Source organism: Pseudophryne corroboree, chromosome 2, assembly GCF_028390025.1.
Source record: "Pseudophryne corroboree isolate aPseCor3 chromosome 2, aPseCor3.hap2, whole genome shotgun sequence".
NCBI lineage: Eukaryota > Metazoa > Chordata > Amphibia > Anura > Myobatrachidae > Pseudophryne > Pseudophryne corroboree.
The window spans coordinates 612,107,552-612,123,601 of NC_086445.1; the positions used below are offsets into that span (position 1 = coordinate 612,107,552).

Genomic DNA, 16,050 nt, shown 5'->3' on the forward strand with positions numbered 1-16,050 from the left:
ACTCACACAGCTACCTCATTGCGCCTCTTTTTTTCTTTGCGTCATGTGCTGTTTGGGGAGGGTTTTTTGGAAGGGACATCCTGCGTGACACTGCAGTGCCACTCCTAGATGGGCCCGGTGTTTGTGTCGGCCACTAGGGTCGCTGAGCTTAGTCATCCAGCGACCTCGGTGCAAATTTTAGGACTAAAAATAATATTGTGAGGTGTAAGGTGTTCAGAATAGACTGAAAATGAGTGTTAATTATGGTTATTGAGGTTAATAATACTATGGGATCAAAATGACCCCCAAATTCAATGTTTTAAGATGTTTTTTAGGGTTTTTTGAAAAAACCACCCGAATCCAAAACACACCCGAATCCGACAAAAAAAATTCGGTGAGGTTTTGCCAAAACGCGGTCGAACCCAAAACACGGCCGCGGAACCGAACCCAAAACCAAAACACAAAACCCGAAAAATTTCAGGCGCTCATCTCTAAGTGCCGTAACTAGACATTTTAGCGATGTATGCAAGAAACGGCATCGGCGCCCCCCCCCCCCCCGCGCCTTAACGTAAAGCGGCGGCAGTTTGCGGCGTAGGCGCGCGCAAAAAATATAGGGGCGTGGCCTCATGGGAAAGTGGTGTGGCCACAAAATAATACCAATTCATATAATGGTGCTAAGTAGTCTCCATTATTCAAATTTCGCTGCACAGTAGTGCCACTACACCAGGTAGAGCCCCTTTTTACACATTACGGCAGACAGCGTCCCCTTTTTACACATTAAGGCAGACAGGGTCCTCTTTTACACATTACGGCGGACAGCGTGCCCTTTTTACACATTACGGCTGATAGCGTCCCCTTTTTTAAACATTACAGCAGACAGCGTCCCCTTTTACACATTATGGCGGACAGCGTGCTTTTTTTACACATTACGGCAGACAGCGTCCCCTTTTTACACATTACGGCGGACAGCGTGCCCTTTTTACACATAACGGCAGACAGCGTGCCCTTTTTACACATAACGGCAGACAGCGTCCCCTTTTTTACACATTACAGCAGACCGCGTCCCCTTTTACACATTATGGCGGACAGCGTGCCATTTTTACACATTACGGCAGACAGCGTCCCCTTTTTTACACATTATGGCAGACAGCGTCCCCTTTTTACACATTACGGCAGACAGCGTCCCCTTTTGTACACATTACGGCAAACAGCGTCCCCTTTTTACACATTACGGCAAACAGCGTCCCCTTTTTTTACACATTACGGCAAACAGTGTCCCCTTTTTACACATTACGGCAAACAGCGTCCCCTTTTTTTTTTACACATTACGGCAAACAGCGTCCCCTTTTTTTACACATTACGGCAAACAGTGTCCCCTTTTTTACACATTACGACAGACAGCTTCTCCTTTTTTACACATTACGTCAGACAGCGTCCCCTTTCTACACATTACTGCAGACAGCGTCCACCTTTTACACATTACTGCAGACAGCGTCCCCTTTTACACGTTACAGCAGGATAGGTCGCCCTTTTACACATTATGGCAGGCAAAGTCCCCCTTTAACACAGTACGGCAGGCAGATTCCCCCTTATCCCCCCCCCCCCCACCCTTAGAGTGTAGTGTAGTGAAGTGTACTGTGGTATAGTGTAGTGTACTGTAGTGAAGTGTAGTGTGATATAGTGTAGTGAAGTGTAGTGTAGTATAGTGTAGTGTCTCTGTAGACACTTACGTGCTGTTGCCGGCTCCTGACTCCTCCTGTCCACTTCACAGGCAGAGAACTCAGCCGCAGCTCTGCCAGGACCTCAGCAGCAGCGGCGGCTTAAGCTGGACACAGGCAGGCGGGCGGGCGGGCGGCGGCTTCACTGGGACACAGGCGGGTGGGCGGGTGGCGGCTTCAGCAGCAGGACACAGTCGTGTGGGCGGCAGCGGCTTCAGCCGGACGCAGGCGGCGCCGCCATCAGCGGGACACAGGCGGCGCCGCCTAAAACAGTGAATCTGCGGCCGTGCGGGTGTGATGCTCGATGGTGCGCCCTCAGTGCATTTGCGCTGTGGGCAAGGCACCATCGGCACACACCTAGTTACGGCTCTGCTATTATTCTAAATGCAGTGTGTGCCTGTGCCATAAGCAGCCAGCACTTGTGTAGGAGGAGGAGAAGGAGGGGGCAGGGGCGGATTATGAGTCCGGGGGGCCCAGGGCACTTGAGACAGGGGGGCCCTATCTCACTGCTGTGCCTGCTGCGGGTTCGGGGGGGTGGCCAAATCGCGGCCTGCGTGACCACACCCCCTTATGCAAATTCCGGGATTTATTTTTTTTATGGGATTTTGGCCCCTCAGCTAGGGGTGAATCCAGCAGGGAGGCTGCTGCTAAGCAGCAGCAGCCTCCCTGCAACATCACAGACCTGCCAACATGCAGCAGCGTGTGCTGACTGTAGCACAATTCTGCTGCTGTTGCTGGCAGGACGGGGGAGCTTCAGAGCTGGGACAGAGCCCCTAAAACTGTGGGGTCCGGGGTACGTACCCCCTACCCCCTTAATCCGGCTCTGGGAGGGGGACTGGTCACTGATCTGCTGCTGCTGATGGCTGCTCTCACTCTGCTCCCGGATGCTAGCAGCGCCTCCTCTGGGAAGGAGTGATGAATGAAAGGAGGAGTTTAAAGTAACACAGGGGTAAGAAGCAGCAGCAGAGGGGGTTGTTGTGGGTTCCCTGCAGCTGCGCTTTGAGCTCCGGCTTGGGGAGGTGGGAGGCGGAGCTGACACTCAGGCACCGGCGCTGTCTTGTATAGATAGCTGCTGGTTGCGCCCCAGCTCATCCTGCGCTGTGTGCAAGGCACACAGCACACATAGCTAGTTACGGCTCTGAGCCAGATGTACTAAGCCTCGAAAAGTGATAAAGTGAAGAGTGATTAATTAGCAACCAACTAGCTCCGAACTGACACTTTTCAAACAGGGGGGCAGATGTATTAAGCCTGGAGAAGTGATAAAGCAGTGATAAGTGGAAGTTGGTAACGCACCAGTCAATCAGCTCATAACTGTCATTTTTCAAACCCGTAATGATTGGCTGGTGTGTTATCACCTTCCACTTATCACTGCTTTATCACTTCTCCAGGCTTAATACATCTGCCCCAGGGTCTGTGGCATGGCAGTTAGGAGCTGATTGTCTGGCACTTTATCACTCTCTACTTTATCACTTTCTAAGGCTTAGCACATCTGGCCCTCACTGTTACACCAACTGTTTCATTACTTATCTTCCCTTCTTTCGAATACTGTAATATAGTATCCAACATTGCAATCCTTTCTCTCTGCATGTTGCTCCCTTTACTATGCCAACAAGATCTTCACCATATATCTGCCCAGCTATCTCACTTCATGTACTGTGACGTCGTTGTCATCATCATGGAGTGATTTCAGCATAGCTACGTGTTATTCACATTCATCCTTCTGACTTCAAGCTACTCTCTCTAGCCTCTTCTTTTGACCTCTGCCAGTGGACTGTCTGCATTGTGATGGCTACCGCTTTGATATTGTATTTAGAAGAAACACTCCTTTCCCTCTCAGACCATCACCATATTACATGAAGCTGTTCTCCACCATCTTTTTGCACTCTAAAGGCCCGTACACACTGGTCGATATATCGGCCATTCTCTTGAACGGCCGATATATCGCGGGACCGTCGGCCAGTGTGTACGGCCGATACGTCTGTGAACTCCGTCGTTCACAGACGTATCGCGTCGGCCGCGCAGCGCAGCCGACGGCCAATATATCTACCGATATATTGGCGCGCCGCTGTGTGTGTACGGGGCGGTCGGCCGACCGCCCGTACACATGCTGCGGCGGCCGGCTGTGATTGACAGCTGAACTGGGCGGGTGGGTGTACACGTCCGCCCAGTTCATGACGTCAGTCCCCGACGGATTGGGCAGTGTGTATGCTCAACACACTGACCGATCCGTCCATAGATATATCTGCAGATCAATTGATCTGCAGATATATCTTTCTAGTGTGTACCCACCTTAACACTTCCAAGCCTCCTTATACCCACAGAAATCTTAACTGTATTAATTTTTAACAACGTTACCAAAAATGAAACATTAGCCTGAGGCCTTGCTCAAGTGTTACCCATGATCTCAGATATCACACACTGAAGAAATGTGCTGCTTTCAAAAACTATCTAGTAGAAAATCATTAATGAAAGACTTCTCATATCTTTCTTAAATAATATACTGCTATCTACTTGTATTGCAAATCTCTTGATGCTGCCAAATATGCCCCCTTTAACATATTTAATTATCTTCTTAAGGCCCCATCCCCAAAACCTCCAACTACAGAAGCGACCTCATTCATCTTTGCTGCAGTCATGCCATACAGCCCCTCTTGGCACGCCAGGTCATGTGAGAGTCTTTCAGCATTGGGCGTCTTTGTTGTTCCTATCTTTGCTGAAAAAATGCAATGCGACTAGGATGCACGAGGATAATGTGCTGACTAATTTGATAATATGACACTTTGTATATCTGTGTGGCACTAAATTGACCTCTCCGCTCTTCCCTAGATCCCTGCATCTCATTCACATTTATGACTTGGTCCTATAAGATTACAGGACTTTTTTCTCTGTAAAATTCTTTACTTGTACAACTTGACTTTCTACAATACTAGTCCCCGAATCTTCAAGCATTTTTGAAAACATATATTTGTAGGTAAATTCCCAAACCTTTTTAATGTCCGTAGGCTTTTGTATCTGATTGCCTCCCCCCTACACACTGTTGATCCAAAAATGATAGTTATTCTCCTCCTGTACATAAATAACCCTCTCACACCAAAACCAGCTGGGTCAAATAACTAGAGATGAGCGGGTTCGGTTTCTCTGAATCCGAACCCGCCAGAACTTCATGTTTTTTTTCACGGGTCCGAGCGACTCGGATCTTCCCGCCTTGCTCGGTTAACCCGAGCGCGCCCGAACGTCATCATGACGCTGTCGGATTCTCGCGAGGCTCGGATTCTATCGCGAGACTCGGATTCTATATAAGGAGCCGCGCGTCGCCGCCATTTTCACACGTGCATTGAGATTGATAGGGAGAGGACGTGGCTGGCGTCCTCTCCGTTTAGAATAGATTAGAGAGACACTTGATTTACTAATTTTGGGGAGCATTAGGAGTACTCAGTACAGTGCAGAGTTTTGCTGATAGTGACCACCAGTTTTATTTATAATCCGTTCTCTGCCTGAAAAAAGCGATACACAGCACACAGTGACTCAGTCACATACCATATCTGTGTGCACTGCTCAGGCTCAGGCCAGTGTGCTGCATCATCTATTATCTATATATAATATTATATATATCTGTCTGACTGCTCAGCTCACACAGCTTATAATTGTGGGGGAGACTGGGGAGCACTACTGCAGTGCCAGTTATAGGTTATAGCAGGAGCCAGGAGTACATAATATATTATATAGTGAGTGACCACCAGACACACAGTGCAGTTTATTTAATATATCCGTTCTCTGCCTGAAAAAAGCGATACACACAGTGACTCAGTCAGTCACATACCATATCTGTGTGCACTGCTCAGGCTCAGGCCAGTGTGCTGCATCATCTATATATATTATATATCTGTCTGACTGCTCAGCTCACACAGCGGGTGGTCTTCTGTTTGCCGGCGGTCGGGCTCCCGGCGCTCAGTATACCGGCGCCGGGAGCCCGACAGCCGGCATACCGACAATTATTTTCCCTCGTGGGGGTCCACGACCCCCATAGAGGGAGAATAAAATAGTGTGGCGCGCGTAGCGCGCCACCGTGCCCGTAGCGTGGCGAGCGCAGCGAGCCCGCAAGGGGCTCATTTGCGCTCGCCAAGCTGTCGGTAAGCCGGCGGTCGGGCTCCCGGCGCCGGGATGCTGGTCGCCGGGAGCCCGACCGCCGGCCACCCGTAGTGAACCCCACACAGCTTATAATTGTGGGGGAGACTGGGGAGCACTACTGCAGTGCCAGTTATAGGTTATAGCAGGAGCCAGGAGTACATAATATTATATTAAAATTAAACAGTGCACACTTTTGCTGCAGGAGTGCCACTGCCAGTGTGACTAGTGACCAGTGACCTGACCACCAGTATATATAATATTAGTAGTATACTATCTCTTTATCAACCAGTCTATATTAGCAGCAGACACAGTACAGTGCGGTAGTTCACGGCTGTGGCTACCTCTGTGTCGGCACTCGGCAGCCCGTCCATAATTGTATATACCACCTAACCGTGGTTTTTTTTTCTTTCTTTATACATACATACTAGTTACGAGTATACTATCTCTTTATCAACCAGTCTATATTAGCAGCAGACACAGTACAGTGCGGTAGTTCACGGCTGTGGCTACCTCTGTGTCGGCACTCGGCAGCCCGTCCATAATTGTATATACCACCTAACCGTGGTTTTTTTTTCTTTCTTTATACATACATACTAGTTACGAGTATACTATCTCTTTATCAACCAGTCTATATATTAGCAGCAGACACAGTACAGTGCGGTAGTTCACGGCTGTGGCTACCTCTGTGTCGGCACTCGGCAGCCCGTCCATAATTGTATATACCACCTAACCGTGTTTTTTTTTTCTTTCTTTATAGTCATACTAGTTACGAGTATACTATCTCTTTATCAACCAGTCTATATTAGCAGCAGACACAGTACAGTGCGGTAGTTCACGGCTGTGGCTACCTCTGTGTCGGCACTCGGCAGCCCGTCCATAATTGTATATACCACCTAACCGTGGTTTTTTTTTCTTTCTTTATACATACATACTAGTTACGAGTATACTATCTCTTTATCAACCAGTCTATATATTAGCAGCAGACACAGTACAGTGCGGTAGTTCACGGCTGTGGCTACCTCTGTGTCGGCACTCGGCAGCCCGTCCATAATTGTATATACCACCTAACCGTGGTTTTTTTTTCTTTCTTTATACATACATACTAGTTACGAGTATACTATCTCTTTATCAACCAGTCTATATATTAGCAGCAGACACAGTACAGTGCGGTAGTTCACGGCTGTGGCTACCTCTGTGTCGGCACTCGGCAGCCCGTCCATAATTGTATATACCACCTAACCGTGGTTTTTTTTTCTTTCTTTATACATACATACTAGTTACGAGTATACTATCTCTTTATCAACCAGTCTATATATTAGCAGCAGACACAGTACAGTGCGGTAGTTCACGGCTGTGGCTACCTCTGTGTCGGCACTCGGCAGCCCGTCCATAATTGTATATACCACCTAACCGTGGTTTTTTTTTCTTTCTTTATACATACATACTAGTTACGAGTATACTATCTCTTTATCAACCAGTCTATATATTAGCAGCAGACACAGTACAGTGCGGTAGTTCACGGCTGTGGCTACCTCTGTGTCGGCACTCGGCAGCCCGTCCATAATTGTATATACCACCTAACCGTGGTTTTTTTTTCTTTCTTTATACATACATACTAGTTACGAGTATACTATCTCTTTATCAACCAGTCTATATTAGCAGCAGACACAGTACAGTGCGGTAGTTCACGGCTGTGGCTACCTCTGTGTCGGCACACGGCAGCCCGTCCATAATTGTATATACCACCTAACCGTGGTTTTTTTTTCTTTCTTTATACATACATACTAGTTACGAGTATACTATCTCTTTATCAACCAGTCTATATATTAGCAGCAGACACAGTACAGTGCGGTAGTTCACGGCTGTGGCTACCTCTGTGTCGGCACTCGGCAGCCCGTCCATAATTGTATATACCACCTAACCGTGTTTTTTTTTTCTTTCTTTATACATACATACTAGTTACGAGTATACTATCTCTTTATCAACCAGTCTATATATTAGCAGCAGACACAGTACAGTGCGGTAGTTCACGGCTGTGGCTACCTCTGTGTCGGCACTCGGCAGCCCGTCCATAATTGTATACTAGTATCCAATCCATCCATCTCCATTGTTTACCTGAGGTGCCTTTTAGTTGTGCCTATTAAAATATGGAGAACAAAAATGTTGAGGTTCCAAAATTAGGGAAAGATCAAGATCCACTTCCACCTCGTGCTGAAGCTGCTGCCACTAGTCATGGCCGAGACGATGAAATGCCAGCAACGTCGTCTGCCAAGGCCGATGCCCAATGTCATAGTACAGAGCATGTCAAATCCAAAACACCAAATATCAGTAAAAAAAGGACTCCAAAACCTAAAATAAAATTGTCGGAGGAGAAGCGTAAACTTGCCAATATGCCATTTACCACACGGAGTGGCAAGGAACGGCTGAGGCCCTGGCCTATGTTCATGGCTAGTGGTTCAGCTTCACATGAGGATGGAAGCACTCAGCCTCTCGCTAGAAAAATGAAAAGACTCAAGCTGGCAAAAGCAGCACAGCAAAGAACTGTGCATTCTTCGAAATCCCAAATCCACAAGGAGAGTCCAATTGTGTCGGTTGCGATGCCTGACCTTCCCAACACTGGACGTGAAGAGCATGCGCCTTCCACCATTTGCACGCCCCCTGCAAGTGCTGGAAGGAGCACCCGCAGTCCAGTTCCTGATAGTCAGATTGAAGATGTCAGTGTTGAAGTACACCAGGATGAGGAGGATATGGGTGTTGCTGGCGCTGGGGAGGAAATTGACCAGGAGGATTCTGATGGTGAGGTGGTTTGTTTAAGTCAGGCACCCGGGGAGACACCTGTTGTCCGTGGGAGGAATATGGCCGTTGACATGCCAGGTGAAAATACCAAAAAAATCAGCTCTTCGGTGTGGAGGTATTTCACCAGAAATGCGGACAACAGGTGTCAAGCCGTGTGTTCCCTTTGTCAAGCTGTAATAAGTAGGGGTAAGGACGTTAACCACCTCGGAACATCCTCCCTTATACGTCACCTGCAGCGCATTCATAATAAGTCAGTGACAAGTTCAAAAACTTTGGGTGACAGCGGAAGCAGTCCACTGACCAGTAAATCCCTTCCTCTTGTAACCAAGCTCACGCAAACCACCCCACCAACTCCCTCAGTGTCAATTTCCTCCTTCCCCAGGAATGCCAATAGTCCTGCAGGCCATGTCACTGGCAATTCTGACGAGTCCTCTCCTGCCTGGGATTCCTCCGATGCATCCTTGCGTGTAACGCCTACTGCTGCTGGCGCTGCTGTTGTTGCCGCTGGGAGTCGATGGTCATCCCAGAGGGGAAGTCGTAAGCCCACTTGTACTACTTCCAGTAAGCAATTGACTGTTCAACAGTCCTTTGCGAGGAAGATGAAATATCACAGCAGTCATCCTACTGCAAAGCGGATAACTGAGTCCTTGACAACTATGTTGGTGTTAGACGTGCGTCCGGTATCCGCCGTTAGTTCACAGGGAACTAGACAATTTATTGAGGCAGTGTGCCCCCGTTACCAAATACCATCTAGGTTCCACTTCTCTAGGCAGGCGATACCGAGAATGTACACGGACGTCAGAAAAAGACTCACCAGTGTCCTAAAAAATGCAGTTGTACCCAATGTCCACTTAACCACGGACATGTGGACAAGTGGAGCAGGGCAGGGTCAGGACTATATGACTGTGACAGCCCACTGGGTAGATGTATGGACTCCCGCCGCAAGAACAGCAGCGGCGGCACCAGTAGCAGCATCTCGCAAACGCCAACTCTTTCCTAGGCAGGCTACGCTTTGTATCACCGCTTTCCAGAATACGCACACAGCTGAAAACCTCTTACGGCAACTGAGGAAGATCATCGCGGAATGGCTTACCCCAATTGGACTCTCCTGTGGATTTGTGGCATCGGACAACGCCAGCAATATTGTGTGTGCATTAAATATGGGCAAATTCCAGCACGTCCCATGTTTTGCACATACCTTGAATTTGGTGGTGCAGAATTTTTTAAAAAACGACAGGGGCGTGCAAGAGATGCTGTCGGTGGCCAGAAAAATTGCGGGACACTTTCGGCGTACAGGCACCACGTACAGAAGACTGGAGCACCACCAAAAACTACTGAACCTGCCCTGCCATCATCTGAAGCAAGAAGTGGTAACGAGGTGGAATTCAACCCTCTATATGCTTCAGAGGTTGGAGGAGCAGCAAAAGGCCATTCAAGCCTATACAATTGAGCACGATATAGTAGGTGGAATGCACCTGTCTCAAGTGCAGTGGAGAATGATTTCAACGTTGTGCAAGGTTCTGATGCCCTTTGAACTTGCCACACGTGAAGTCAGTTCAGACACTGCCAGCCTGAGTCAGGTCATTCCCCTCATCAGGCTTTTGCAGAAGAAGCTGGAGGCATTGAAGAAGGAGCTAAAAGGGAGCGATTCCGCTAGGCATGTGGGACTTGTGGATGCAGCCCTTAATTCGCTTAACAAGGATTCACGGGTGGTCAATCTGTTGAAATCAGAGCACTACATTTTGGCCACCGTGCTCGATCCTAGATTTAAAGCCTACCTTGGATCTCTCTTTCCGGCAGACACAGGTCTGCTGGGGTTGAAAGACCTGCTGGTGACAAAATTGTCAAGTCAAGCGGAACGCGACCTGTCAACATCTCCTCCTTCACATTCTCCCGCAACTGGGGGTGCGAGGAAAAGGCTCAGAATTCCGAGCCCATCCGCTGGCGGTGATGCAGGGCAGTCTGGAGCGACTGCTGATGCTGACATCTGGTCCGGACTGAAGGACCTGACAACGATTACGGACATGTCGTCTACTGTCACTGCATATGATTCTCTCAACATTGATAGAATGGTGGAGGATTATATGAGTGACCGCATCCAAGTAGGCACGTCACACAGTCCGTACTTATACTGGCAGGAAAAAGAGGCAATTTGGAGGCCCTTGCACAAACTGGCTTTATTCTACCTAAGTTGCCCTCCCACAAGTGTGTACTCCGAAAGAGTGTTTAGTGCCGCCGCTCACCTTGTCAGCAATTGGCGTACGAGGTTACATCCAGAAAATGTGGAGAAGATGATGTTCATTAAAATGAATTATAATCAATTCCTCCGCGGAGACATTGACCAGCAGCAATTGCCTCCACAAAGTACACAGGGAGCTGAGATGGTGGATTCCAGTGGGGACGAATTGATAATCTGTGAGGAGGGGGATGTACACGGTGATATATCGGAGGGTGAAGATGAGGTGGACATCTTGCCTCTGTAGAGCCAGTTTGTGCAAGGAGAGATTAATTGCTTCTTTTTTGGGGGGGGGTCCAAACCAACCCGTCATATCAGTCACAGTCGTGTGGCAGACCCTGTCACTGAAATGATGGGTTGGTTAAAGTGTGCATGTCCTGTTTTGTTTATACAACATAAGGGTGGGTGGGAGGGCCCAAGGACAATTCCATCTTGCACCTCTTTTTTCTTTTCTTTTTCTTTGCATCATGTGCTGATTGGGGAGGGTTTTTTGGAAGGGACATCCTGCGTGACACTGCAGTGCCACTCCTAGATGGGCCCGGTGTTTGTGTCGGCCACTAGGGTCGCTAATCTTACTCACACAGTCAGCTACCTCATTGCGCCTCTTTTTTTCTTTGCGTCATGTGCTGTTTGGGGAGGGTTTTTTGGAAGGGACATCCTGCGTGACACTGCAGTGCCACTCCTAGATGGGCCCGGTGTTTGTGTCGGCCACTAGGGTCGCTAATCTTACTCACACAGCTACCTCATTGCGCCTCTTTTTTTCTTTGCGTCATGTGCTGTTTGGGGAGGGTTTTTTGGAAGGGACATCCTGCGTGACACTGCAGTGCCACTCCTAGATGGGCCCGGTGTTTGTGTCGGCCACTAGGGTCGCTTATCTTACTCACACAGCGACCTCGGTGCAAATTTTAGGACTAAAAATAATATTGTGAGGTGTGAGGTATTCAGAATAGACTGAAAATGAGTGTAAATTATGGTTTTTGAGGTTAATAATACTTTGGGATCAAAATGACCCCCAAATTCTATGATTTAAGCTGTTTTTTAGTGTTTTTTGAAAAAAACACCCGAATCCAAAACACACCCGAATCCGACAAAAAAAATTCGGTGAGGTTTTGCCAAAACGCGTTCGAACCCAAAACACGGCCACGGAACCGAACCCAAAACCAAAACACAAAACCCGAAAAATTTCAGGCGCTCATCTCTACAAATAACCCCCACTAAGCACTGTTTCCCATTACAATATGGCTAGACCAATATGCACTATATGGCACTTAACTTTATGTATAAAACTACTATTTTCCTAAAAGGAAGGCCATATTACTGCTTTGACCGTTAATACCCAGTCTTGTTACTATTGTGTTTGCTTTCTGTACTGCTTCAGTCTAATACTATTCCTTTGTTCAGTTCTAAATATATGAGGTGCGGTCAAGATGCCAGCTGTCAGGATTGCAGTAGTCTGAATACTGACACCAAAATCCCAACAGCCATTAGAATGCCGACGCATTCTTCTATTTAACTTAATAAATTGAAGCGTAAAAAAGTACAGATTATTATAAGCACAGTTCTTGTGTTCTCCATGTAATTACATGTTTCACAACATTAATTAATGTAAATGACATTTGCATGTAGCCGCTGGCTCTCAAGGAGTGGCAGTATTATGGGAATGAGTGAGCAAAGTTTATGGTAATAGTTATATAAAGTTATGTACATTGAAGCTGACCTTTCCACTTCACAAAGCCACAATGGTGTATGTTATCATTCATATTGTAGTTGACTGTTAAAACTCTATAACAACATGTATCTCCCACTGTGGCAGGGGCAGGTGTCATTTTTTCATTTTTAACTAAGAGTATAGTGATTTTAATTTAATAAAGGATGTACAGATGTAAAAAAATTAAATGAAAACAAAAATGTAACACTTCTGAAATAAAATATGTGCTCAGTCTATTGATGTAGAAACTGTTAATATGACAAGTCTACTACATACTATTTCCCCACACGTTTTATTATTAATGTAATAGTGTACATAGCACTTACAAGGCCTGCATATCCAGGTGATGTAGTTATTAGGCTTCCAACACTCCCATGACACGCCCACAAGATGGTATTTACGTACTCTCGCATTGTAGCTCAGTTCCCTCCCCAAAATGCCATGTCATGGAAAGACAGATTTGGCCATCTTCCGTACATCTCACAATAAAGGTGTCCATACACTAGACGATATTATGAGCGATTTGTCCATTTCCGACGGATCGGAACTACAAATCGTTCATAATAGTGCAGATCGTTCAGTGTCTGAACTATAACGATCACGATTCGCGGTCCCGCTGGTCATTGGTCGGAGCTACTAACCTTCCCTGCTGCAGGGAAAATCTGAAGCTATAGTCAACAAAGGTATGCTCCTGGATGTAGCCACTCCCAGATCATAAGTTATATCTTATGTGTATTGTACTATATAGTTTGCCTCGGACTGCCAGGGAGCTGCCGGGGGAGTTCAAGGGAACTTGTTAACGAGAAATCAGCATTTACAGGTCGTCTAGTGTATGGGCACCTTTAGATGAACATATGCAACATGCACAGAGACACATCTGCATATGCGCTCTATCAAACACTTGCTGTTTGCTTCCATGCACAGAAATCTGTCTGACTCTGAATCAGGCCCCAATATGTCAGTTATATTTGCAAAATAAACTCACATGGTTTGTTTTTCACATTTAGCCCCCCAAAAATCATAATTGGGAAGTTAACTGTTAAATCTGTGATTTCTGTCCTCTCATGCAAATTAGCTTTTACACAGTTATCAGTATTTTTTTTCTTTTTGTTGGTTTCCTAATTTTTCATTCCAATACTTTCCTTTTCATCTTTGTCTGTATCTTCCTATAATGTATGTTCAAACTGTATAATTTTCAGGTTTTGTAAGCAAATAAAAAATAATTACTATGGTTAATGAAAACATGATTAAAATATTAGAGCTTTTTTTTTTTTTTTTTTACAAGGTTTTTATTGAGTACATTAAAATAAAATAATTACCTTTATTTGTGCATTTGTAGCCAATGCATTATAGAATTTAATAATGCTATTAAAATATTATGACATATAATTATACTATAGAAGAATTCCATTGCTTATGTGTAAGATGTATTTCCTGATCGTTTGTAATGGAAGTGTCTCTGGGGGTTTATTGCTAGTGAAAAATGTTCGCCGCGCAGCGATTAAGTGAAAAAGCATCACTTCTGCGCATGCGGCGCAGTGCGCACGCGCGACGTACTTTTACAACGGGCAATGTTTTTTTACACTAGGTCTAGCAACGCTTTTCAGTCACAGTGCCAGCCGTGGAGTGATTGACAGGAAAGGGGCGTTTCTGGGTGTGTTCGAAAAAACGCAGGCGTGCCAGGAAAAACACAGGCGTGGCTTGCCGAACGCCGGGCATGTTTGTGAAGTCAAATCCGGAACTGATCAGTCTGAAGTGATCGCAAGCGCTGAGTAGGTCTGGAGCTACTCTGAAACTGCACAAATTGTTTTTGTAGCCGTTCTGCGATCCTTTCGTTCGCACTTCTGCTATGCTAAAATACACTCCCAGAGGGCGCGGCTTAGCGTTTGCACGGCTGCTAAAAACTGCTAGCGGGCGATCAACTCGGAATGACCCCCTCTGTTCAGCTGTGTCAATGTGTACTGTCTTGCTCTCTGTCATATCATGTACTCGGTTACAGCTGCTGTTTCTGTTTCTGTCAGATCTAGGTGGAGATGTCCCTAAGTTGGAAGATCTAAGTGAAGCAATCCAAGCACAAATCATTCCCGGCTTTCCAATATTACATTCCAGCAAACTTTGACATCACTACAAGAATATTCCTTAGGATACCTAAAATAGACGAGGGCCTGGTTCCTGGGAAAAGCAATAATAAAATGATGCTTTGTTGTGGCAATAAGAGGGCCTTGTGTTAGAATAAAAGCACCACTGTTGATAAAAATGTGACTGTTATTGTGTGAGTGCAATGTTCCTTAGGCTGCTGGGTGCATTGGCTCTGCTGTTATTACTGTGACAGAAGCACGCTCTGCAGAGGATACACTGTAATGTGTAAGTGCCAAACATAGAACATCATCAATTGTGCAAGAGACTTACATAACAAGAATGGAGTGGGGAGCTTATACTTCAATAGAAACAGTGCTGGGGAATTCATTCAATTGTAGCTCCTGAAATGATGTGACAACAAAACCACACTGCTGCAGTCACACTAAGATAGATGGTTTGTCATCATGTCTTATAATTTGACGTAAGTAAAAAATGTGAACTAAAGTACACTCTAAATAGTTTACCAGTCACTCAGGTACAGTATATATGCAATAATACAAATATTCCCCGTGCAGACATACTATATATTATAATACTTATTAACAGTTTCTTATAAAGCACAGCAAATTCTGTTGTGCTTTACAAATGGAAACAACAGTGATATAAGTTTCTGAGGGTTTTGACATAAGTTTTGTGTAGTATGAAGTAAAGCAATTAGCCTAATACCTTGAAATTTCAGTGGTTTAGTATAACATGATATTTTCTCAGAATCTTTCATTTTCATAATAATTTTGTTTCAGGAGGAGTAATTTCAATTATAACTTGTGTAATTACTTCTACCTGATACAAAGTGGCTTTCACACACTCTGAGGGTTATTCAGGTTGGATTGCAGAATCTGCAATCTATTTTTTCGCATGCTGGGGGCTGCCCTTCACAGGGCAAGACCACCCGGCATGCTGAATGTCCTGCCCAGTGGCTGCCCTGAATGTCCTGCCCAGAATGCAATTTAATTGTGGTCGCAGCAACTGTGGATGATCCTCTGCAGCACTGCTGCGAAAGCAGGCGGCTCACCGCCATTTTTTCCCATCATAGCGGCTGCGTGTGACGCCACACAGCTGCCTCGAAAACACTGCCACCACTGCAATGGTCCATCACCTGCCTCGCAAACTCCACTGTCAATCAGTAGAGGCGTTTGAAGCCAATGCGATCGCATTGGCCATGCCGTGCACACGCAGGACCTGTGCATGCACGTAGCATTGCGATGCAACCTGAATAACCCCCTCTGTCCACTGAGTGCAAAGCTGCATTGTATTTAGTAGAAGCAAACAGGCCATACAACACAAATAGTTGACTTTTAAAAGGTTCATTTTGTTTCCCTGTAAAGATAACAGAAAAAATAGGATGC

At 46.1% G+C, this 16,050-nt stretch overlaps 1 protein-coding gene across 1 annotated transcript in view; it reads left to right on the forward strand.

The window, feature by feature from the left end:
• Positions 1-14,822, forward strand: part of LOC135039826 (platelet-activating factor acetylhydrolase 2, cytoplasmic-like) — a 142,342-nt gene extending 127,520 nt beyond the window's left edge. Inside the window, exon 10 of the mRNA XM_063954761.1 lies at positions 14,587-14,822. Coding sequence (XP_063810831.1) covers positions 14,587-14,684 — 98 coding nt within the window. The 3' untranslated portion in view covers positions 14,685-14,822. The remainder of the gene's footprint in view (positions 1-14,586) is intronic.
• The last annotated feature ends 1,228 nt before the right edge of the window (positions 14,823-16,050 follow it).